Source organism: Ciconia boyciana, chromosome 4 (genome assembly GCF_034638445.1).
Source record: "Ciconia boyciana chromosome 4, ASM3463844v1, whole genome shotgun sequence".
Lineage (NCBI taxonomy): Eukaryota > Metazoa > Chordata > Aves > Ciconiiformes > Ciconiidae > Ciconia > Ciconia boyciana.
Window position 1 is genome coordinate 76106475 of NC_132937.1, and position 25325 is coordinate 76131799.

At 37.3% G+C, this 25325-nt stretch overlaps 1 protein-coding gene across 5 annotated transcripts in view; it reads left to right on the forward strand.

Annotated features, from left to right (window-relative positions):
- The window catches only part of PAM (peptidylglycine alpha-amidating monooxygenase), a 139447-nt gene that overhangs the window by 112868 nt on the left and 1254 nt on the right, over positions 1-25325 (forward strand). For 3 of the 5 annotated variants that reach the window (XM_072860182.1, XM_072860178.1, XM_072860179.1), the window contains 10 exons: positions 4387-4516; positions 9996-10112; positions 10647-10719; positions 11258-11471; positions 12142-12342; positions 18148-18266; positions 19252-19351; positions 20727-20780; positions 23078-23281; positions 24875-24931. In XM_072860182.1, the coding sequence (XP_072716283.1) occupies positions 4387-4516; positions 9996-10112; positions 10647-10719; positions 11258-11471; positions 12142-12342; positions 18148-18266; positions 19252-19351; positions 20727-20780; positions 23078-23281; positions 24875-24931 (1269 nt within the window). The remainder of the gene's footprint in view (positions 1-4386; positions 4517-9995; positions 10113-10646; positions 10720-11257; positions 11472-12141; positions 12343-18147; positions 18267-19251; positions 19352-20726; positions 20781-23077; positions 23282-24874; positions 24932-25325) is intronic. The other 2 variants (XM_072860181.1, XM_072860180.1) reach the window with 2 other exon arrangements.

The following is a 25325-nucleotide window of genomic DNA, read 5'->3' on the forward strand; positions in this document are numbered from 1 at the left end:
TTGACGTTTCCAAGTACTGTTGTACACAAATATACATCATTCATCATCCATTTTATTCTTATTTCAGTTCAAAATGTTAACATGTATCGTCTCCGCTTATGTGACATTCTGTTATAGTATTCAAATTCAGCAAAAGTCTGTGTTTGTATTTAACAGAAAACCAAAGATGAGGATTTTCCAATGTTATGTTATGCTAGTCAGTTAAATGAGAGCCTGTCAGGTTACTGGCACAGGGGCAAGAAACAGGTGGGATGTTACCATGTGGCTGACATAAGTGTAAATCTTAAATAATTCCATAAGCGACAGTGGAATTAAATGCTTGGAAGAGCAGTGTGTGTAGCATTTCTGCAAAACCAGTTTGTTCACTTCAGACTAATAGCATGTGGTGTGTAGAGGGCAAAAAAGAAAATTCCTTTCTGTTTTAACTGATCAAGAGGAGGGAGTGTCAGTGAACTGAATAAATGGCTTAGTTGGCACACCATATGGCATGAATTCTAACTACAGAAAGCATTTGCTCGGCTACTTTAGTAGCTATATATTCATTTTGGGGGAATTTGTTGGTGGAGGACTAATGAATAAATGGACTTTCAAATGACAATTTTGAGTTACAGCAAAAAGGAAAACTGAAATGATCTTAATTAGCATTGATTTTTTTTAACGTTTGTGATACCGCTAACTACAGAAATTCTGAACTGCAGAAGCTGTCAGCGCCATCTTTTGGCAAAAGAACTTATAGCAATAAAATCTTTAAGCAGATGTTTAGTTTCTGGTTTGGGTAGTATTTATGTATTAGAAAAACAGAACCTTCTATAACAGAATTTTCCTCTTCAGAGGAAGAAGTGGAACATAAAGTGTTTAAACTTGTCTTAATTTAATAAAAAAATTTGCACCTTTCATACAATTCTTCACTATATTGAATTTTAAAAAATTCTCAGTATTTCTTACTGGGTTGCCGAGTGCTGTTAAATTCATTTCATTTAACTGTTTAAAAATTACCAGAATTAAAATAATTTAATATTTTTAGTCTTGCAAATATTCCAATTTTAAATATGTAACTGGTCTGAAATAGCTAGTGACGAATATGTTAAGTAAAGTTGTTATAAAAGTTATGTTTATAACTTTATGCTACTGCTCTTCTTGCACTGTTGTTATCTTATTACCCCGAGAATGATCACTAATCAGTCAGGTTGTTCAACATTGCTGCAAACAGTACTATTATACCTCCTAATTAAGGCAAACTGTAATTTTCCAATTTTTAAAACTGCTTTGTGCAGTACTTACTTATATTTGTCAAGATTTAAATGACTACTCTGATGGCAGAGAGTAAATGCAACGTAACTAAAATTTGTAATGTTAAAAGCTAGCAAGAGCTTCATGGATTTCTGGACAGTAAAGTGCAATTTTGCCTGTAAATAAGGTTTTATTCTTTCACTTGTAGAGACATTAGAGGCTGATTTGCATGTTCCAAATCTATGTAATTCTTTATAGTTTTATTGATTAAAGGAATTACTCTAAATTACAAGGCAGAAGATCTGGTACTTAGTTTAGAAATCTCATTTACAACAAAACTGGTGATTATATTATTTTTTAAAAGTAATTGTAAATTATTTTAATGGAGAAAAGTAATTTTCTTTGGTTTCGTGTGTAACTGTTCCATGGACCACTTAGTTTTGTAGGGAATTAATAATCAGTCTTAGACAAATAAAGTGTAAATTTAGTAAGTTTTTGTAAAAAGCTAGTTGCCTTAAGATAAACCTGCATCAAAGGACTTCCAGTATGAAACTTTCAAAGGGAAAAGAAAAGATAAAAATAAAAACCAATTTTGGAAAAGTATGAGAAAATCTAAAGGTTGTGTAGAGGCTGGAGTTCTTGTGATTAGACAGTATTTCCCTGTACATTCATTTTATTGTTTTGATCCATCAGAAATCTTTTAGTCCTTTAAGTGTAAGTATAAACATTTTGTATTTTATATTACATGCCTTTTGAGCGACTGAATTTTACAGAAGCCAAAATTTAGGCTTTCTATGTTTAGCCTTTTAATTTTTCTAGCTTTTTTGGAAAAGGCTCAGAGGCCAAGGGGCATTGTAACATTAAACGTACACAAGTTTTCTGCTAGTTAACTTAGACTGATATGGGATGAGCAAGTGAGGAAGCAGACACTGGATTTCCATCCTTTTATTCCTTTCAAAATGCTAATGTGCATGACTATACCTGGTACTGCACCTGCTGTGACCAACTGAACTGTACAGAAGTATAAATATGTATCATTTTTTTCTTAATGGCTTTTCTTTTAGCTTGGAACTTTTGTTCAGCTAAAATTGCTACAGAGTGGAATTTCTTGTTTTAGAAGTTTTTGATTACTGTCTTGGATTCACTACAGTTACTGATTGCCTTAGGTTTGTCTTAGGTTTGTGTTAGCCTAAAGAGTTTCTCTGTCACCTACTCTAGCTATGGTATCTAAAACTACAAAGGTAAAGTATCTCCTAGCCTGTGGTAGGTTTTCAGCACTGGTTTTATCTTTCCCCTGTGTAGATTGTAGAAAATGGTTTTCCCTCCACCCCATCCTTGCTGTTACTCCTCAGACTACATCTCTTCCAAGTGAAATAGAAAGGGGGGGTATGCTTAGCAGAACAGCTGGGTTGCACAGGTGACCTGAAGATTTTGGGCATTGTTTCTCTTTTCATTTTTCTTTTCATTAGAAGATCACTTCCATCTGAACCCTCTCAGACTCCTTGGGTGCTATGTGTTAAGGCCTGTGATCTGCCTTGTTTCAAAGCACTGATGCCCTGGCACTTTGTGAATGGGGATATGTGTTTCATCTGGCTAGATGGTACCCCAGTGGTCCGTTTTTAGGATCACAGCAAAACACAGAAACTTTGGGTGAACTGAAAGTTGCAAAGTACAGCATGATGCTATCAGACACACTGAATACTAGTGAAACAGATTCAGTTTAATAAATAAATTAATAAATAAATTGCATTGCCATTTATTTGAAGAAAATTTAAGAATAAGAAAATTTAGAATAAGAAAATTTAAGAACTGCAAATAAATTGCTTTCTATTCACATTCAGTTTGGCTATACGTACTTACATACGGCCTGCATATTAGAAATACCTGAATTATGCTGAACAAATTAATTTCTGAAAGGAAAGAGTGCTGCGTTTCCTAACATGTAGAAGGTATTTTAGGATTTGGGGTTCTTTTCTTTTATCAGAATTAGTGACATTTTTCTTGCCATTACATTTTTTATTTTTGAGAATGTTGTTCTCAAATCGTCTCTTAATACTACCAGAGCAACCGAGACCAACCTCTTCCAAATGGCATTTAAGCAGTCTTTTTGTGAGAAATTAATCCTTGTAGGCAATGCTCTTCAACTTTTTCAAATTTTACACTGTTCATGCCTTTAATCAGTGTAAGTCTATTTTTACATAAAACAGACATTGAAGTAAACATCTTTTTATATTTTTAATTTTAATCTTTAAGTTGAAACTAAATTTGTCTCCCTTAATTGAGGAGTTTTACGATTTAAGACAAACACAAGTATCTGACTTTTTAGTAGTGGTTCACTTGCTAAATCCTGTGCTGTTGATATAGTGTGAAAATCAGATTTGTGTTATTCAAAAACTATCCAGTATTTATTCTTGCAAACAGTGTGTCACAGCATAAACAATGACAGATATTCTACCCTTCTTCATCTCTTTCATCAGATTTAGACATCTATTTCCTATTCATGCCTATAATATTTGGATTAGGATATGAACACTATCCAGAACTAATGCATATGTTGGCTGTAAGAAACGTCATAGGCAAACTTCACAGAATTACTGTTTTATTTGCTTCTTGTTGCTGTTTTTCTTCCTTCCCTGTATTTTTTTCTTAGTGTTAAAAGCTTTTTTGAAAAAAAGTCATGAATCAGACACTTCTGATATGTAGTTCGTGTAGTGATTCATAGTCTTTGTTACTCATTTTTTAATAAAACACTGATAGGTTAATGTTTCAATTTGCCTGCTGATTTTGGATAGTAGTTGTTTATTTCTGTAATCTTTCAATATAGAAAGATTCACAGAGTTATTCCAATATTCCCAGAGTTCCTAAAACTTATAGAGTCTGTGTACCTGTATCCTTATAAGATGGAGAAAAGAATGGCATCAAAAGCAGTTTTGAAGTTACTGTCATCCTATATGTAGCAGGATGCCAGTGTTTGTGCATGCTTTATTATAATAAAATTATGCTTGGAATTAAGTTGCAATGCATTAATGGAAATACTGCATGTGAGAAAATGTCCATATAGTTCCCAACAGTCTGTACCAAAAGGCAGTTAACCATGTTTTTTTATAAATATGCTACATGAATGTCTGTCTGTTGTTTGTTTGTTTCTTTGGTCAGATTTCCACATCGAAGAGGCTGTGGAGTGGCCTGAGTTAGACCTCAAACTAGGTCAAGTTTCTGGGTTGGCTCTGGACCCTGAAAATAACCTAGTTATCTTCCACAGAGGTGATCATGTTTGGGATGAAAAGTAAGTAGATACTCTCCCGAATGGGATGTTAAAAGGTCAAATTGGTGTGTGCTATTTGTATATCTTCTCAAGAAAAGACAAGACAGATCGCAGTTCCTTTTCCATTTAAAATTTAGTTCTTTGGCTGACAGTGCCTTTGGGAGACTTAGAATGGAAGTGGTGACTGACCGTTTCAAGATGATGGGATTACTGGGTCTTTAGACAGTAAGAATGTGTCTCCAGAGAAAAAGAACATAGTACATTAGGTCCTTAAACTGTATAACCATGTTAGTATGATATTCACTGAGATTAATTATCCCTGCTTCTCAATGTTTTTTAGCAGGACTAATTAGCCTGTGAGAATTATGTTTTAGTATGGTATACGACTATTAGGACCTGGGTTTAAGATACGCAAAGCTAGCTGCAGTGTATCTTCATTTTTGTTTGTCTTTATGTCCACTGAACAACATTGGATTGTAAGGCACTCTCTCAAAAGAGGCTTTGTTCTACTCATTTGATAAAATTTACTACATTTAGTGTCACTGAAAACAAAAAAAAGTCCCAAGTTTATAATGGCCATTTTTCTAGTGTTTGTAAAGTAATATACTCAAAAGGATATTATTTTAAGAACAGGACATTCCAAATAAAGTATAGTGTCCTTATTTGTACAGTGTCCTTATGTCTTTGAGCTTTGAAATAGTACATCTAACTGTTTACAGGGACACTTTGGAAAAAAGCCCATGAAATTGTAACAGAACACTGGGAGGAAATCATATTAGCCTGTAACAGAATATTATGTAGTACCCTTTTTAAATGTGCTTTTTTTATGTTCTTCTAAGTGTCTGTTCTCCATATATATAACTATAAGGCTCAACAGTAGACTTTTTCAACTCCTGATGAATTCATTTTAGGATAGTTTCTGAAAATTAGAGGAGGCAGCTTTTTCAACCTTGTAATAACAAATTATATTTAGAATACTGTTTTATGGAGGAAAGTAAGTTATTTGGGTTTTTAGCATAACATAATGCAGCAGATAAGGCAGTCATTTATGTCTTGTGCTTATATCAGTGATCTCTCCAGCTCAAGTGTATATAAATATAGACTATAAAATTTGAAAGGATGATGCATGCTGCAACTGGTATTACTTAAGCTTCAAGTAAAAGCTGATATTGATTTGTTTTTTTTCATCCTCCTATGCATGAACATAAGTGCTGTTCTTTGTGTCACTGAAGAAAGAATTGAAAAAATACTTGAAAATAGCTGGCAGTTGTATTCATTTCTTACTTCTGAAATGTGTATTTTTGAGTGTCTGGCAACTGAGGTATACCCACAACCCAGAGCACAAAACTGGAGTTTGAGACCAAGCAGTATTTGGAGAACCTACAGATTTTAAACAAAACAAAAAAACATTAACGTTCCCTAAAATAGCAAGTGAGCATTATGAATCAACCATGTTGAGAGACAGATTGAACTTCAACTTTCTTATGGTGTGGGTGCAGAAGAAGATTGGAGCTGTGGTCTGAAGTCTGTAAATCCACGTACCTACCAGCTGTGCTGGCTAACACTACAGGTTCGCTTAACTCAGCCCTGTCCTTGACAGCAGCAATTGTTCATATTCTGAGTATTGCTAGCCTGTGATTATCGGACTTCCCAGAAAAATGCTTTATCTTATATTTAGTATTAGTAGTGTTCATCTCTATATCAGTTGTGTGTGGGAGCTTGCCATATTTGCCATCATGTGGGGATTGAAGTTAGAAAAAAGTGAAACTGCCCGGCCTTGTAAATATCATCAGAAGCATTCAGTCCCAGATATGTAACCAAGATGTAAGATGAGCTGTTGTTAACTGAAGCTGGTTATGGGTTTTCCATAAAGGTAACTATATATAAAATCCTAATTCATTTCAGAGGGGGTTTGTTCACAAGTATTACTTTTTTTTCTTCTTCTTATGGAGCACAGTTAATCAATATATAGGAAAGATAGATAGATAGATAGATATACACAGAGATATAAATCAATATATAGGAAATCAATGTATAGGAAAGTGTTGGTAGGAACCCTTAAATCAGATAGGCTAAAACTTCTGTAGGCCTGTTTATATAGAGTATTGTGACTTTAAAACAATATATTTGGAAAATATGCCTGTGGTTAAGCTGTGGTTCCATATCTTGTGGCACAGAGAAGAGGCACTAAGAGTGTGCTCAGCCAGTCAGCATTCCTTTTTTATCTTCGGGTATGTCATGAGCATATGAAATTGTCTGGGAACCCTTTCATGGATTGTGCTGAAAAGGAAGGAGTATATGTGTTCTCATTTTTCAATAAAAAAGAATAAAAAAATTAGTATTTGAAAGGGGTTTATTGTGACTATTGTATGGGGAGGGATAAGAAGTTATCAGACTTGTAAGTTAATGTTTATAATTAGCTGCAAATACACAGTTAATTGAGTATAATATTCCTTATCAAATCATAAATGTGATGAATCAATCAAGCCTGAAAGCCCAGAATTTATTTTCTCTGTTTCAGTGCTTCACCAGCATAGTATAGAAACAAATTAAACAAAAATTATCCGTGCTGTTAGGCAATGCACAAATGTTTCCAATGCATTATTAATATATGCTATAAAAGCTGGATCCTCATTCACCTAAATATAGCTGGATGAATGGTCTGTGGTGTTTTATAAGGCAACTTCAGTCTGGTTTAGAATGCAAAAGTAGTTATACAATGACAAGCCCTATAATATAGTAGCAGCTTTTCAGTGGCTGTAGCATTCCTTCTGTGCATGCTTTAAAAACAAATCCTTTTAAATAAGTCAGGTTCTTTTACCACATCGTCTTCTCAGTTTCAGAACAGTCTTTGCTATATGCAGCATGTGCTGTTGAGAATGAAAAAAAATTAGAACTATTCATCTGGCTGAGCAATTAATCAGTTGGAAGTTATTTTGCATTTTGTGATGAAAAAATGTATACTATTCATGCAATTTATAAAAGACTTAATAAAGAATGTAAACTGCATTCTTGTTACTGCATTCTTAACAAGCTAGGCAGGTTAATTTAGGCTGAGCACAGTACCACAATGGTGATGGATATTGATCAAGAATAGAGCTTGGGGTTGTGCCTTCAGGGGTTATGAGATCAGGTGGTCTGTCTAAACTTAATATGTAGCCCACCAGAAGGACGTTAGATTTAGCAATAAATTGTGTTAGTGTGAAGTGGCCAGCTGAAAAGTAGAAAAATAGCTGTGGAATTACATTGGGGTTTGAAATTAGAAGTAGTGACATATGCAGCATATTTTAGTTGTCCTTTGATATGAAATTGCAGAACCTATTAGAAAACCATGCTGCAGAGCAATATGACATATGATAGCAAGGTGTTCAGTTATTTTGTTTGGTTGGTTTTGGTCTTGCTTCTTTTAAGCTAGAAGTAGTCAGCATAGTTTGTGTCCTCATTTATCCGTTGAAACAAAGGAACATTGACTACCTGGGAAATTGGTTTCAAACCCTGGGAAGGAAAGAGTGACTGTGATTCTGTAGCATGCCAGTCTTCCTCCTAGAAGAGGATATTTGAGAAGGAGAAGATGCATGGAAGATCACTTCCATAAACTCATTTCAAAATTCACTAGGCTTCCTTTGCATAAAATACCATACAATCTCTTATTTACACTGAAAGCACTCAGTTCCCAGAAGAGCTGGGTAGTTGTTAGCAGGGAAGTCTGGACGGCACTGTTACTAAGAACCAAGATCATAATAAGGAAAGCCAATCATTTTTTTAAGTTGTCTAGCTAGTCAGTTCTCCAGCAATATAATCTTGTTTTCTGAGGGTTTTTTTGTACAATACCTACCATCACTAAGATTCTCTTCTGTGATTAGCTGTGCTGATTGATAATAACATTAATAATAATATTAGTTCAGTCTCTCCAGGGTTGGTTCTCCAGTTGTAATCTATACCTAGAGCAAGTCCTTACAAGTATTAGACTCCTTTTTAAATAAAACTGTTTAAAACCAAGAGAACTTGTTATGGAAGATTACTGTCAGTAACGGTAAAGAATAAAACATGGTCACAACCATGAACCATGGTCAAACAAGCAGATCATGTCAAACAAGCCTACATCAGTAGGCCATTGTGTGCCAGTACCATTTACCCTATGTGTCCCTATAGCATCATGGCAGAGCATTTAGGAGGGCTCAGTAGACAGTTTTAGTAACTGTCACCTTGTGCTTAACTATTCATAGTGAAAAGGATTTACTGATTTCTATCAGAAATTAAATAAATAGTCATAGATAGTTATCACACATAATGGCAATATCTAAATATTATTTTTTAATTGTAGCCTACGCAGAAAGTTAAACACATCCTGTCATAGATTTTTCTGGTTATATATGAAGCCAGTACTGCTTTTCCACATTGAAAATTCTAGACATATAAATATTTAATATTATGGAGAGGTGAGGCTGCTAGGATTGTACAATATAAAGTTTTAATAGCTTTATTCATGCCCTTCTCTGTGACTGCAAAGTGTATTCTTGTTTACCAGTTTGCATCAATCATAGCTGGATTTCTCTTGGGATTAACAAATGGATTTAAAAGTACAAGGTGGGAGGGAGGAGTATGTCTTGTATTCACACAATTTTCATCCACAGTCAAATACTATTTTCTAACATTTAGACTTAAATTTTCTTCAAAATATTTTACACTCTACCTTCACTAAATACTGAATGTATATTTCAACACGTTAGAGTAATAGCCAACTTCTCTGTAGGAGTACAGACAACTATATTTTTTATTATTTGTTAAGCATATGATAATTTTATGCCTAGTAAATGTCTTCTGAAAAGTTAACCCCGGTTCTTAATATCTGAAATAATGACGTGTTTAAATGTTGTTTATTAATATATTCCACGTATCCTGAAAATTGAGTATATAGAGTTGTGGGGGTAGGAGAAATACACATCATATCCTATAGTCTCCTGCAAGCACACTCTGAAAAGGATAACATCCTTGAGACCTGAATCTTACAGCACTGAGCTCTAGCAAAATATTGAATTGTGTTTGAAAAAAGAAAAAACAAAAGACACGCAAACATGCACACACTGCCTTAGACAGTACGAAGTATACCTGTTCATACTGGCAATTATGCCCTGGTGATTAGCTAGATTTTCACTTAGGCTACATTGTTTGATTTCCCATTTCTGCTTTGCCCACAGCAAAGAAAAGAAAAAAAGGAAGAGGTTTTTTGCTTGCTTGCTTGCTTTAGGATTATCTTAATTGTTGCTGTGTTGATTTTGTGCTCCTTTAGTTTGGAAGTCATAACCTCAGTAAGAAATGCAGACATCCAACACTATAACTCTTACAATCATACAATAATGTAATACGGCTTATTTAAAGAAAAAAAGAAGCCAATAACCCCACACTGAATTAAACTACAAAACTCAGCTCTAAGTTGCATGTGTAGTGTTCATCAGTGGAACCTTCTAATGTTGGCTTTCTATTCCACTATTTTGTGTAGTTCTTTTGACAGCAAATTTGTTTATCAGCAAAGAGGACTTGGACCAATTGAACAGAACACAATTATTGTCCTGAATCCAAGTAATGCAAAAGTACTTCATTCCATGGGCAAAAGTCTGTAAGTTATTTTTGCTTCTATCAATAGACCTAACATTTTTGTATATTTTACTCTGAAAAGTCCCCAAGCCCATTTTCACATATGTTTTATATTATGTTGTGTGAGTGTAGCCTCTGAGTTTATTTAAATTAATAAATAAATAAAAATTACAAAATCAACAACTAATAAAAGTAATTCGCCATCTTTACCACCTCTGCTTTCTAGCAATTCGTACAATTTCATCTACCACCCAGATTAACAGAAATGCAGAGCTCATGAATATTGTAAATTGTCCTTAAAGATACCAAATACTAGCCTGAGTGAGATACCAGAGATCAACTGAGTTGCAGAGCTGAGACACTCTTGTCAAGAAAATTCTATTCTGTAAAGGAATCTTTTTCATTAAATACTACAAGTGTTTACAGTATTGTTGTTGTACAGCATAGCTGTATGTACAGCATTGTTGATCTGTAGATAAAAAGGGAAATCTTCACATCCACATCATTCTTCCTGAAAGATGTTTTTAACTTGATACTTCTACATTTGTGCTTGCAGATTTTATTTACCACATGGTTTGAGTATAGATAAAAATGGTAACTACTGGGTCACTGATGTAGCTCTCCATCAGGTATGTTTTTGAAGCTTTAATACTAGGACCTTAGTATTTTGCCAAAAAATGTTTTTGTTTTCCTAGAGATTTGAGATAAATTATTTATCTAGGCCTGTTAAGATAAACATTAAGAATATGCCTACAGGAATTGACCCTTGTGGCCTTCATGGAATATAGTTGTGTTGAATAATTTGCTACATGGACATAGTATTCCGAAATAAAAGTATCTGTTTTAAAACAATGATTCTTTTGAAAAGAACAGATTTTTCTGCTACATCTTTGCTTAACATTTCTCCTATGTACTTAATCCCAGAACGTGAAACCAACTCATTTGCTGTAATCACAGGAACTTTATATTTTATGCAGAAATTTCCTAGAATCAACAGTATTGAAAAACTGGTAATAGATGTCATAGTCAATATATTAAGGCTATGTTTGGTATATAAATTTATTTTATACACAGTAATAGATATTTTCCATAGGCAGTCATCACTCTTATATTTCACTTTCTATAACTGAAACCTCTCTTCTCTTTTCCCAATGACTAAAAAAAAAGGTTTTCAAACTGGGAGCAGATGACAAAGAACCATTACTGATCTTAGGAGTGGCTTTGCAACCGGGCAGCGACAAAAATCATTTCTGTCAACCAACTGATGTGGCTGTGGATCCGATCACTGGCAGCATTTATGTCTCTGATGGCTACTGTAACAGTCGAATCATTCAGTTCTCTCCAAATGGATTGTACATCATGCAGTGGGGAGAAGGTTCAGGTCAGAGCTCTTGGTACTTTACCCGTACTGCTGTTACCATGAACTCATCATGAACCATGAGATTGCTGATGTTACTATTACTTTTATTTATAAATTTCTATTACCAAAATACCTTCCAGGCCCTAGCTGAATTTCAGACTTGTCATTGCATTCCAATTTTGTCTCTTCTATTCAGCTACTTGTAGTAGTTACATATTCACTAAAAATAAAAAATGGGAATTTGTTAGCATGCTTTCAGTACAAGTATTGGCATGTCCTATTTTATCAAGAAAATATTCTGACCATCACAAAAACCTTATTTTTGTCTTAAGCATTTGATCAAATAGTATAAGCCTTTACCATTTTTACAAGATTTATGCCATGATCCCATCTATTTTAAGTTTTGTAAGTAATTACATTTCTGCCTGACTGGATTTATGTATCAGGCATTAAACTATGCCAAATATTATAGGGAAATAGCAAATTCATAAATTCAGGATTTACAAAGACAACACAAAAGACTACCACAGTTTACCTACCTAAATGAGTAAAACTGCTAGGAGAAGAAAGCAAGCTGACTTTATTCTTTTCCCAATGTTATATTGCATTATGTCACATATTGCTGTTGCTAAGCAAAACTGATAGTTTCAGTGTGTACTTTTAACACAAACCTGGATATTTTGTATTGCAGAGACTTCTTTAGGCAGAGCCAGACCTGGACAGTTTCATATCCCTCACAGTTTAGCCCTGATCCCCGACTTCAGTCAGCTGTGCGTTGCAGACAGGGAAAACGGTCGAATTCAGTGCTTCAGGTTAGAGACTGGGGAGTTCATAAGAGAGATCAAGCACAAATCATTTGGAAGAGAGTTGTTTGCAGTTTCATATGTTCCAGGTAATCTTTTTTCCTGTTCTTCAGATTTCAAGTAGTTGCTTTATGCCAATACGTCACAGTACACAATATTATTTCATGAAGAGTGTTACCATGTTATCTTAGGCCAGATATTTATTCTCTTTCAAAGCAGAGCTGATGTAACGGAAAACTTTAGAACTATCCTGTTTTTCTATTTGTGGGATGAGGGAAGCTTGCATATAATCTCTGCTTCTGAGAAATGACTGATTAGACTCCCTAAATGTGATGTCAACAAGTAGGTGATCTTGTTTGCTTCCTAGTGACTGCACAGTCAATAATTAGTTAATAATAATGTTTTAAAATATTCATTTCAAGCTCCATTGAAGAGAGCAAAATAAAGAGCTTCCAAACTATCAAGAAAAGTTCTGGGTTTCATTAAAAAAAAAATCTGAAAGCAAACCGTTTGAAAAGGTTGTGGGTTTTAGTATCACAATCTGGTTAACAATTATTGTGTTAAGTTTTTGGGTTAGATTTTTAGTACCAGTACTGAAGGTAATGTAAATGTCAAGACTGGATGAGAAGTTTTGGCATGTCAGGCTCCTGAGTCTGTAGTTGGTATCAAATTTGATATCAAGGTCATCTCTCTTGCATCTGCCAAGAACATAAGAAGTGCTGTACTGGATGAGATACTTGATACCTACAGCCCAGTGCTCTGTCTCTGGCAGTGACAGCAAGAGAGGCATTCTGAGGAGAGTGTGTAAGCCTGGCTGCATTTTGTGGTCTGTTCCCCTCCTACTCCCCATGCATCCACAAGCACTTTATTTAAGGGTGTTAGGAGGTAGCTCCTGACCTTTTCTTCGTAGTATCTTTCTATAGACCTATTGCCCATGAGTTTTCCTAATCCCATTTTAAACTGGCTTGTACTGTCTGCCTCCTTGACCTCCTCCAGTTACAGGCTCCAGAAGTTCACTACCCACTTTATTTTTTGTAATTCAAAAAAGTGACCTAGTTTCATTTAGCGCTTCTCAGTCCCAGTATTTTGGAAGTTGGTGAATAACAGTTCCACACCCCCCATATCTGCTGCCTCTTAGCCTTCTCGTCTCCAAACCAAAGAACCCCAGCTACCTTAGTCTCTTCCCATAAGCCATTTATTTGCTTCAGCCCCTTGACTACTGTAGTTGCCTTTCTCTTCTAGTATCTTTAACTTCATTGGGACCTTCTTGAGATGCAGAGAGTAAAACAGCACTCAGTATTCAAGATGTGGGCATGCTAAGTTTTTGCATAGTGGGAGAACTGTCCCCTCCATTCCTAATTGTCTTCCTGATGATGCCCAACATTCTGTTGAAATTTTGGCTGTCACTGTACATGGAGCCAAAGATTTCAGAGACCTTTCAGTGATGGCTCGGAGATGTCTCTCCTGAGCTGTACCTGCCAGTTCCAAGCTAAACATCATGTAGGCAGGATCTAGATTTTTTTTTTGTGGAAGCATCACTGTACATTTGTCTTTGCTGAAGCTCTTCTGCCATCTGTTTGACAACTCACTTATTCTTACAAAAAGTCTTTCCGGACTTTCTCAATATCATCAAGCTTTTGACTGTTTCACAGAACTCATTACCTTCCTCAGACTGGGAGATGTCACTGTTCACCCCATTCTTCAGGTCAGTGATGAAGACTATTGAATGAAATTGTTTCTGGCTCTGATCCCTGCAGGATCGCACTACTCAGACATCTCTATCCTGAAAAATTATAAACTCTGCCCTTAAGCTCTGCTCTTTGCTTCCTGTTCATTAATGGATCTTTCATTCAGCCCTGTGACAACTCACATTCTTTAATAACCTCTGATGCACAACCTTGTCAAAGACTTTCTGAAAACCCAAGTATGCTTACAGAATCTCCTTTACCTGTGTGCTTTTTCTGCCCGTTCAGAGGTGAGGCACAATTTCCCCTTAAGAGAAGCCATACCAACTTGTTCCCAACAGGCCACACTTACCCATGTCTTATTCTTCATTATGGATACTAACCATCTTACTGGGGATGGAAGCCAGAATTGTTGACGTATAGTTCCCAGGCACCCTTTTGAGCCCTTCTTGTAGACGGGCATTACGTTGGCAGTCTGCTAGTCTTCTGGAGGAGTGGCTGTTTGCAGTGCTAGGTTACTCAGCTTGGTCTGAGGTCTGTAATTTGACATTTGAGTTCCTTCTGAACTTCAGTGAATGCCATCCAAACCTGGTCAATTATTAACATCCAACTTGTCTAACACCTTTTGTCTATCTCCTTCCAGTTGAGCTGTCTCCTCTGACCTCTACTACGAAAAAAATTGAGTGTCAGAATCTCCCCAACATATTCAACAGAAAAAACTGACAAAAACTGAGCTGCTTTGCCACAGGCCCCTCATCTCTGAGTCCCCCTTTCACACCTTTTGCTCTTGTGGTCCCACTGATTCCCTAACCAACTTTCTGCTTTTGATACATTTAAAGAACTTTCCGTTATCAGATCAAGCATCCTTAGCAAAGCATTCTTCAGATTTGTTCTTTAACCCTTTCACATTCTTTTTACTATTAACCAGTGTGTAAAATATTGCCTTACTTGTTCTTCTCATTTGGGCAAAGTGTGCATCTCTTAAATGCCAAACTGTCCCCTGTTATACCATGGAATCATAGAATAGAATCATAGAATCATTAAGGTTGGAAGAGACCTCTAAGATCATCTAGTCCAACCATCAACCCAACACCTCCATGCCTACTAAACCATGTTCCAAAGTGCCACATCCACACGTTTTTTTAACTCCTCCAGGGATGGTGACTCCACCAGCTCTCTGGGCAGCCTGCTCCAATGCTTGACCACCCTTTCAGTAAAGAAATTTTTCCTAATATCCAATCTAAACCTCCCCTGACACAACTTGAGGCCATTTTCTCTCTTCCTATTGCTAGTTACCTGGGAGAAGAGACCAACCCCCACCTCTCTACAACCTCCTTTCAGGTAGTTGTAGAGAGTGATAAGGTCTCCCCTCCGCCTCCGCTTCTCCAGACTAAACAATCCCAGTTCCCTCAGCCGATCCTCATCAGACTTCTGCTCTAGACCCTTCACCAGCTTCGTTGCCCTTCTCTGGACATGCTCCAGCAACTCAATGTCTTTCTTGTACTGAGGGGCCCAAAACTGAACACAGTATTCGACGTGCGGCCTCACCAGTGCCAAGTACAGGGGCACGATCACTTCCCTAGTCCTGCTGGCCACGCTATTTTTGATACAAGCCAGGATGCTGTTGGCTTTTTTGGCCACCTGGGCACACTGCTGGCTCATGTTCAGGCGGCTGTCAACCAGCACCCCCAGGTCCTTCTCTGCTGGGCAGCTTTCCAGACACTCTTCCCCAAGCCTGGAGCATTGCATGGGGTTGTTGAGACTGAATTGCAGGACCTGGCACTTAGCCTTGTTGAGTCTCATACAATTGGCCTTGGCCCATTGATCCAGCCTGTCCAGATCCCTCTGTAGAGCCTTCCTACCCTCAAGCAGATTGACACTCCCGCACAACTTGGTGTTGCCTGCAAACTTACTGAGGGCGCACTCAATCCCCTCATCCAGATCATTGATAAAGATATTAAACAAGACTGGCCCCAAAACTGATCCCTGGGGGACACTGCTTGTGACTGGCTGCCAACTGGAGTAAACTCCATTCACCACCACTCTTTGGGCCTGGCCATCCAGCCAGTTCTTTACCCAGTGAAGAGTACACTCACCTAAGCCATGAGTTGCCAGCTTCTCTAGGAGAATGCTGTGGGAGACCGTGTCAAAGGCTTTACTAAAGTCCAGGTAGATAACATCTACAGCCTTTCCTTCATCCACTAGGCAGGTCACCTGGTTGTAGAAGGAGATCAGGTTGGTCAAGCAGGACCTGCCTTTCCTGAACCCATGCTGACTGGGCCTGATCACCTGGTTGGCCTGCATATGCCTGTTGAGCACACTCAAGATGAACCGCTCCATAATTTTCCCCAGTACCGAGGTCAGACTGACAGGCCTGTAGTTCCCCGGGTCCTCCTTCCGGCCCTTCTTGTAGATGGGCATCACATTGGCAAGCCTCCATTCATCTGGGACCTCCCCTGTTAACCAGGACTGCTGATAAATGATGAAGAGTGGCTTGGCAAGCTCCTCCGCCAGCTCCCTGAGTACCCTCGGGTGTATCCCATCCGGCCTCATAGACTTGTGAGTGTCCAGGTAGCGTAGCAGGTCGTTAACTGCTTCCTCTTGGATTATGGGGGGATTTATTCTGCTGTCCATCCCTGTCTTCCAGCTCAGGGGGCTGAACACCCTGGGGATAAGTGGTCTGACTATTAAAGACTGAGGCAAAGAAAGCATTAAGTACCTCAGCCTTTTCCTCATCCTTGGTGGCAATGTTGCCCCCAGCATCCAATAAAGGAGGGAGATTCTCCTTGGCTCTCTTTTTGTTGTTAATGTATTTGTAAAAACATTTTTTATTATCTCTTACAACAGTGGCCAGATTGAGTTCTAGCTGGGCTTTTGCCTTTCTGATTTTCTCTCTGCATGACTTGACGAGATCCCTGTACTCTTCTTGAGTTGCCTGCCCCTTCTTCCAAAAGTGTTAAGCTCTCCTTTTTATCCTGAGTTCCAGCAAAAGCTCCCTGTTCAGCCATGCCGGTTGTCTTCCCTGCTGGTTCATCCTACGGCACATGGGGACAGCCTGCTCCTGCGCCTTTAAGATTTCCTTCTTGAAGAATGCCCAGCCTTCCTGGACCCCTTTGCCCTTCAGGACAGCCTCCCAAGGGACTCTCTCAACCAGTGTCCTGAACAGGTCAAAGTCTGCCCTCCGGAAGTCCATGGTAGTGGTTTTGCTCACCCCCCTCCTAACTTCACCATGAATTGAGAACTCTATCATATCATGGTTGCTAAGCCCAAGATGGCCTCCAGCCACCACATCTCCCACCGGTCCTTCTCTGTTTGTAAACAGCAGGTCAAGCGAGGCACCTCCCCTGGTAGGCTCACTTACCAGCTGTGTCAGGAAGTTATCTTCTACACATTCCAGGAACCTCCTAGACTGTTTCCTTTCTGCTGTGTTGTATTTCCAGCAGACGTCCAGTAAGTTGAAGTTCCCCAAGAGAACAAGGGCTAGCGATTGTGAGACTTCTGCCAGCTGTTTACAGAATGCTTCATCTGCCTCTTCATCCTGGTTGGGTGGTCTATAGCAGACATCCAGCAGGATGTCTGCCTTGTTGGCTTTCCCCCTCATCCTTACCCATAAGCACTCAACCTTATTGTCATAATCGCTGAGTTCCACACAATCTAAACGCTTCCTAACACACAGAACCACCCCACTGCCTCTCCTTCCTTGCCTATCCCTTCTGAAGAGCTTATAGCCATCCATTGCAGCACTCCAGTCATGAGAGTCATCCCACCACGTTTCTGTGATGGTGACTAAGTCATAGCTATCCTGCTGCACAAATGCTTCCAGCTCCTCCTGTTTGTTGCCCATGCTGCGTGCATTGGTGTAGATGCAATTGAGCTGGGCTATCGATTTCACTCCCAACACTGGCATGCCACCCTTAGGCTCCTCTCTAGTGCGCCTGGTTACATCCCCTTCCCCCTTCAAACATAGTTTAAAGCCCTCTCGATGAGCCCCGCCTACTCATGAGCGAGAATCCTTTTCCCCCTTTGAGGTACCTGAACTCCATCCACCTTACTTAACTTTCTTCTTGTGATTTAGTTTCCTATTGAGTTACCTTTCTGTCTCTCTCTGTCTTTCTCTCAGACAGCCTTTTTTCATCTAGACTGTTCCAGTTCATCTTCACTGTAGTTTGCTATGTGTGCGTTGCTAAAGCAAATCTAATGTTCTTGCAGGTGGTGTCCTGTTTGCAGTTAATGGAATGCCTTATCGTGGAGAGGCAGAACCAGTGCAAGGATTTGTGATGAACTTCTCTACTGGAGAAATAATTGATACTTTCATTCCGCTTAGAAAGGTAGAGTATTGCACAGAGTGCCTGGTGGATATAAGTATATGTAGGTAACATCCTACTTCTCCAACTTTCATAAGACTATTACAGGAAATAAGATGTTTTATAATGTAAGGTATTCAAAAGGAATTCTTTATAATATTAACTTAATAAAGACATTAGAATTTTGGGTCTTAGTTTCTACATGTGGTACACATTCAAAAATTATTCTATCCTCAAGATGATTCCTACAGATAATACCTTCAGTCAGGATAAGCCTACTTTATTGCTGTCAGACAGTTCTTAAAAGCTAATTTAAGAGAAGAATGAATGATTTGAAATATTCATATATTTAGATGCTAGTAATATGTCAAAAAATAGAGTATATTCTAAGCAGGAATAAAATTCAACTGTATGGTTACCTCCCTTCTTTACAGAAGATTAGTGTGGAAGTTAAGGCTAAATGTCATTCGTACAGCATTGTACATAAAAGTTATGTTTATTTTTTAAAAAGTTTCCATATATTGTCTTAGACTAAAGAATGAATGTTAACATTCCCATTTCTGGGTAACACATATACTCTATTATTTGAAGCCCAGTTTTAAATTATATTAAAGGGAGTTATTTTTTTCTGAGTATAGCAAATAGCTGTGTTGCATACAAACTCTGACAAAAAATAAATATGTGGGCTTGAAACCAAGACTCATAATTTTTTAAGTATATATTTCTCAGGATAAAATTGAATGCAAGAATATAAATATAAATATTATAAATATAAAAAATGTTTAGCATGAATACATCTAATAATCTCCGTGTTGTTATCCATGGAGAAGGCAAACATACGATAGAATGTATGGAATTCTCTCCCTTCACTCATGTTAGGCCTTCACACCAGCACCTGCTGCATTTTCCAGTCTAAGGACTGAACATGACCAGTCTCAAGTTCAGGGTTAAGGAGGCCTCATGAATGTGTAGACACTTAAGAGTTATCTGTGACCGCTTATCTTCACAGAGCTTTGAGATGCCACATGATGTTGTTGCTTCAGAAGATAAAACAGTATTCGTTGGAGATGTTCATGCCAGAGCAGTGTGGAAGTTTGCATCCACAGAAAGTATGTTCTTTCTGTTCTTAATGTCACAGCTTCACATTTTGTATCTTCAGATCAGTACCACTTATCTGGTACCACTGGTAAAGAATCTGGTGGCTTAATGACAGTGATTTAAGTACACTACAAGCTCTGCCTGCAGAAGTTGTGTGCTACTGCTCAGTTTTCATTAAAAGACCATTCTTCAGCATTGCTGCATGCTCTGTCAAAGGAGAGTGCATTAGTTCATTTTTCGCAGGAGGAATCAAAATGCATTTGCCTCATGGTAGATCTATCCCTTGTCACATCAGTACCTGCTTAAACAAAAGCATGGCTCTCTAGCATTTTAGTAATTTTAATGTGTCATTTGCTGAGAAGTCAACTGCTTCCCTTGAGGTTATCATATAGGAACCTCCCAGGGGCTGAAGTAAAAACACAAGTCAACTTAAAATTTGTATTCATTTCATTGGGAGTATTCATCATTAGAAAATGAATCTAATATAATTTGAAGTCCTATTTCCATGAAATAGGAAACTATGTGGAAACACCTCCCAGTTTTAATCTAGTAACCCGCCAGCCAAGCAGCCTGACTTCAGGGAGAGGGACCTGATTAGTCAGACATCAATTTAGTAGGATTCAGAGATAGATTAGATATTTACAGGAATAAAAATATAATCCACTGTTACATTATATTGGATAAAAAATGTATGAGAGAGATAAAGCCTCAGGCTTCAGGGTGTTAGTCAACCAGTAAGAGTCTGCTGTTATAAATGAAATTCTGACTAAGCCAGCTATTCCATATTTGTTTGTTTATAATTCATGGGGTTTCCTTCAGGGCATCTGGTATCAGCTGCTGTTAATAACAGGAAACTGGACCAGATAAATTGTAATTCTGACTGTATATGGCTTTTTCTGCATATAGTAACCTGAACAAGAACACTTCGAGGCTTTTATTCAAAAAAACATGAGAACAAAAAAATAATCAAATTATTCATCACTTAGGTTAGATGAGGAAAGTTCTTGTATATAATTTTCTTTTTAGCTTTTGCTGCAGTAGCTAAGGAGCCCTGATTCAGCCAGCCTTTAATCCATTGTGATTTTGATTATAATTAACAGTTTTATTTTTGTGGGAATCCCTGAACCTTTACACATGCCCATAAAATCTCTCTGTGGCATAAGAGTTAATTATTGCAAACACCTTCCATGAATCAAGCTCTTTTCTTTTTTCCCTGGCCTTGCAAGCTATTGAATGGTTTATATTGACTTTCCGTGGTGAAGTTCAGATACTGATGGGATTGTTTACTGTAGGATTGTACTGTACATTTGAGAAAGCTAGCAGGAAAATGTCACTGAGTGTCTTTCTGAAATGTCAGTTGTCCTGAAGAATAATTTTGTTTTACAGAAATGGAACATCGGTCAGTTAAAAAGGCTGGTATTGAGGTACAGGAAATAAAAGGTTAGTCTGATTCGTAATGGAAATGAAGGAACCAGTATTTTCACATAGACTAGGACTGCTTCTGCCAAGTTGGAGGGAAAAATGCTAACTAGTTTTACTGTTTTATTTTTCACCATCATTTTATACAGTGACTATAGATAAAATGAGCTGGCATAGGAAGCACTAGAAAGCATCTTGTAACAGTGTTACCCAGTAGATGCTATTTTACAGCCAATCTAAACATTTCATTTTCAGTGATGACAAGTGCTTCACAGACACAAAGATAAAAATTTAATTAGTGGATTAATTCAACACCACCATCTGTTATGGTCCAGATTGGTATCTGTGTCAGCTCCCTTAGATGCAGAAATAGCTCTGAAATATAACTGTGATAGTTATTCCCCAACACCCTTCCCCCTGCTCCACAACCCTCAACCACCAAAAAAGGGTTATTTGAAATGGCAGTTGGTTTATCTTTCTGCATAGTCTTTCAGCACACAGCCTTGCGAGTAACACCATATGGCAAAAAATAACATTTTATTCTATTTAGATTTATTTCCCTGGATTTACTGCTTTCTTTTTTTCCAATTTATCTGCATGAAAATGAAAAATGAAAAAAAAAAGGAAAATAAAAACATGTAGAACCTTAATATAAGGAGATAAAGAAATACATGTAGGGGAGACTGAAAGGGGTAAAATAGCAATTCAGGAAGATGAAAAGTATTTTTAACTATTAGTATTCTGTTACACAGGTCTTTTATGTTGAAAAGGAAAAGTTCACTTCCCTTTCAGAAAAACAGTACCAGGCTGTGGAGAGGCCTTTATAAAATGTTCAAATGTTCTTAACTGTTTTTCTTTGGTTGAATTCAGAGCTTGTGTGGTTTGCTTTAGCCATGTATATGCAGACAGAGAAAAATACCAAAAGATCCCAACTGCCAATTGCAAGCATGTAGAATAAAGTAGAATAAAGTAGGCTGACATTATAAAACAATGAAATCCTTATTATCAAAACTGTTATCCTTCTATTTTATCTCTGTTGGTACATCAGTGCTCTTGAAGCACTCAAAAGGGAAGTGTTGATATTACAGCATCCACATTACACAAACTGAGGTATATATTAATGCGTTGCAGCTTTCTTTAGGAAGATACATTGCTAGCTGAGACTTCTAATGTTACAGAGAAAAATGCAATAGTATCACCACGGTAAGAAACAGTTTTTAACTCTAAAACTGCTTAGGATACCTAGACTGAAATTAACATCTTTCAACTCCACTTGAAGAAAACAGATAGCCAGTGGACTTTGTGTCATCCTCTGCTTAATAAATGGACAGGAGTGGCCTGCACTTTCACAGCCTCCTGGTGACAGACTGTTACTATTGCTTGCACTGCTGTGAAGTGGGGGAAAATATGTGGAGAACTGTAGCTTTGCCCAGAGGTGGGCAAGATGGTGGAGGAAAATTGCTCATGGCTATAACTACTTGAACATGTTATCACTTCAGCGTTGTTATCATTGTATTAGTGTTAAGTGTAAACTGAAGCATTTACTATTCTTTCAGAATAGAACATCATTTTAAGTTTAATATAGAATCAAAATAGATTTGATTTAGAGTGTGTTTCTGATGCAGCTACTTCTTAAGACATGCAGATGGTTTTACTCATTAAAAGTTAGCACAAAGCATGTGATCTTTTATACACACACAAAGCAGCATAGAGGATTTTACTGAAATTGTTTTTCTCCTTGTAGGTGGAGAGGTAACAAATTAGTCAGGAATGACTGGATGCAGTTTTCAAAAGCTCTCCAGATTTACAGAGCCAGTTTTTTCATGGGATGTAGCAGTTCTGAAAATGTAACCCTTTGTCACAAGTTTATTAAAAAGAACTTTAAAAGCTTTCCTTTTTGTTTATGATAATACAACATATACTGAATTTCTATATTTCTTGTGGAAGTGTTATTGTCAGAAGGAGATATTTAATTGATATTACATCACACACCTATTTGCAAAAATAGACCTTTTGGGGATTTTCCTATATTTTAAATGATAGATACTTTTTAAGACAAAACTCTCCCTGACACCTCTCCTCTCCCCATTCGAGAAAAGGGGAGGGCATCTTTGCTAGTGAGTGATATCATTCAGACTCTCTCTGCCCTACATTTGGGATAACATCAGCAAGAACTAAAAATGTCTCCATAAGTGTTTGTCTTTTGTTTCCTTGTTATTCAACACTTCAGGTATTCTAGCTTGTTCTTTTCTTTAACACCTTGTTGTGTGCTGCTTGATGCATATGGATTACATATTGAAATTGTCTTCTTTTTAAAGAATCAGAAACAATTGTAGAAGCCAGATTGAAAAACAACCCAGAATCAACAGACCCTCTAAAGAAGCAGGAAAAACAACATTTGGTCCGACAGGCCAGCACTGGAGTTTCATTTGTTCTTATTACAACTCTTCTAATTATCCCTGTTGTTGTCCTGCTGGCAATTTTAGTATTTATTCGGTGGAGGAAGACAACTGTCTATGGAGGTAACCATGAGTAACTCTAGAGAACAGGCTTTTATTATTCCAGTTCAAAACATCACTGAACACTGAGGGACGAGGGTATGAAGAGAGAGGCTTACTGTCCCTTTACCCTTCTGAATAGTTAGTGTGATGCTGCATGCAAACTAAGAATCAGTATGCACACAGCAACTGCATCCCCCTATGCCTGTAATATTACATCTCAAGCCACCACCTTTTCAGAACATGTATCTAAAAACTTTAATTGGTGTCAAACCAAAAATTGGTATCTCAGAAACGACTAGAATATGTTATCATCTAGAATACATCAATTTTAATAGTCTGAGCATAGTTTGATTTTCACTTTGGGATCTTTAAATTGTTGAGAACAAAGGACTCTATGGGTATTATAAAGGTATAAGCAAAATGCAACCAGGTAACATTTACAAGAGATTATGTATTATTGTTCATTACTACCTTGTGCATTTTGTGAGTCAGGCATGTTTCCATAATGCACCTCCATCCATCACTGTGAGAGCTTTAATTGGTACTTACAATGCTATCTAAGTTTGTTCTTAATTCATATTATATAATAATATTATTTTTGAGAAACTGGTAGACTGCAGTAGGAGTTTGATTATTACACTTGTTATTTTGTATGGCATAAATAGTTTTATCAGGATATTCTCATCAAGAGAAGAAAATGTACATGGAATAAACAAATAATACAGTTCTGCCACTGGCTAGGACATACTATGACAGAGTAGGTAATTCAACGATCTAATATTGCTGTGCAACTGAATTGGATGTATTTTATTTGAAGATTTCAGTGTGCAGCTTCCTGACTCTCTGTGCTCAAACATGTTTAGCAGTTTAGACTAACACTCTAGACTACTGCAGTACTGCCGTTAATGGGTATGATCTATAATAAGATCTTTGCATTCCATTTGGATTCAAGCAGTGCTTGAATTTATTCTGTCAAAGAACGTGGTACAGTTACATTGGTAAAAACAAACTTCTTGCACAGATTTATGGAAACTGAGTAGTATATAGGAAAAGACAGTTTGGTCATGGCATTTAATTTTTCTTCAGATGAAGGATGGAAAGAGTTACCAGGGAGGAGGATATAGTTTGTGAGGGGCAGGGAGAAAGTTCCTCCAAAATACCTGGAGAAATTCACAGTTCATTGTCTTCCAGAAAGCCAGTCTTCTCTGAAGGGAAACTGTACCATTTCAAATGTCAAGCTGTATTTTGCAGTGTGCTGGAATGTAGTTGTGCACATTATAAATGACAAGGTTCTTGTCCTTCCTGTAGACTCTTCACAGTAACATAAGTGAACAGTTGAGGGAATGAAATTCTCAGAAATAACTTAAATGCGAATCTTCTTAATGGCTGAATAAATTATGCTTAATGGCATAATCTGAACATCTGTGGCATGATAATTTTGTTAGGAATTATAATTTCACCTTAATCAAGATGCTGAAAAGTGTCAGTTTTGCTTCTTAGACCTGCTGATCAATTTGTTGAATGTCTGTGCTTTGTATCAGAAAATACAGATAATTATTTAATCATAGAATACAATTTTTTTTGCTTACTTTTGAAATCTACCTTATTTTTCAGCTGATGGGGAACACAAACTTGATTCAAGTTCAGGCAGAATTTTAGGCAGACTTAGAGGTAAGTCTAAGTCATTGAAGATCCCTTAAGAATGCAGTAACTGGAGAGTTTTTTCTGTATTCACTTCTAGTTGAATAACAGATTTGATGGACCTTGCTCAGAGGAAGGATTGGGGGCAAACCTCGGGTGTTTTCTGGAAATGTCTTTTACAACACCTTTCATCCGTTATTATCTGCCTGCTGAAAAGGATGTGTCTCTACCAGTGGGAGAGCAGTAGCTGTTATAATAATGAGTTATCTGTTGGTCTGGTGAATGAAATGAAGCACTTTGAGACTAAGGGCAAACTGGTGGGAACACAAATAGCCTGCGTAAAGACTTAATGAAACAATGGATGCTGAAAAAAATAGTTTGAAACTTCTACTTCAAAGACTAATTTCCTTCCTCTTTCATAATC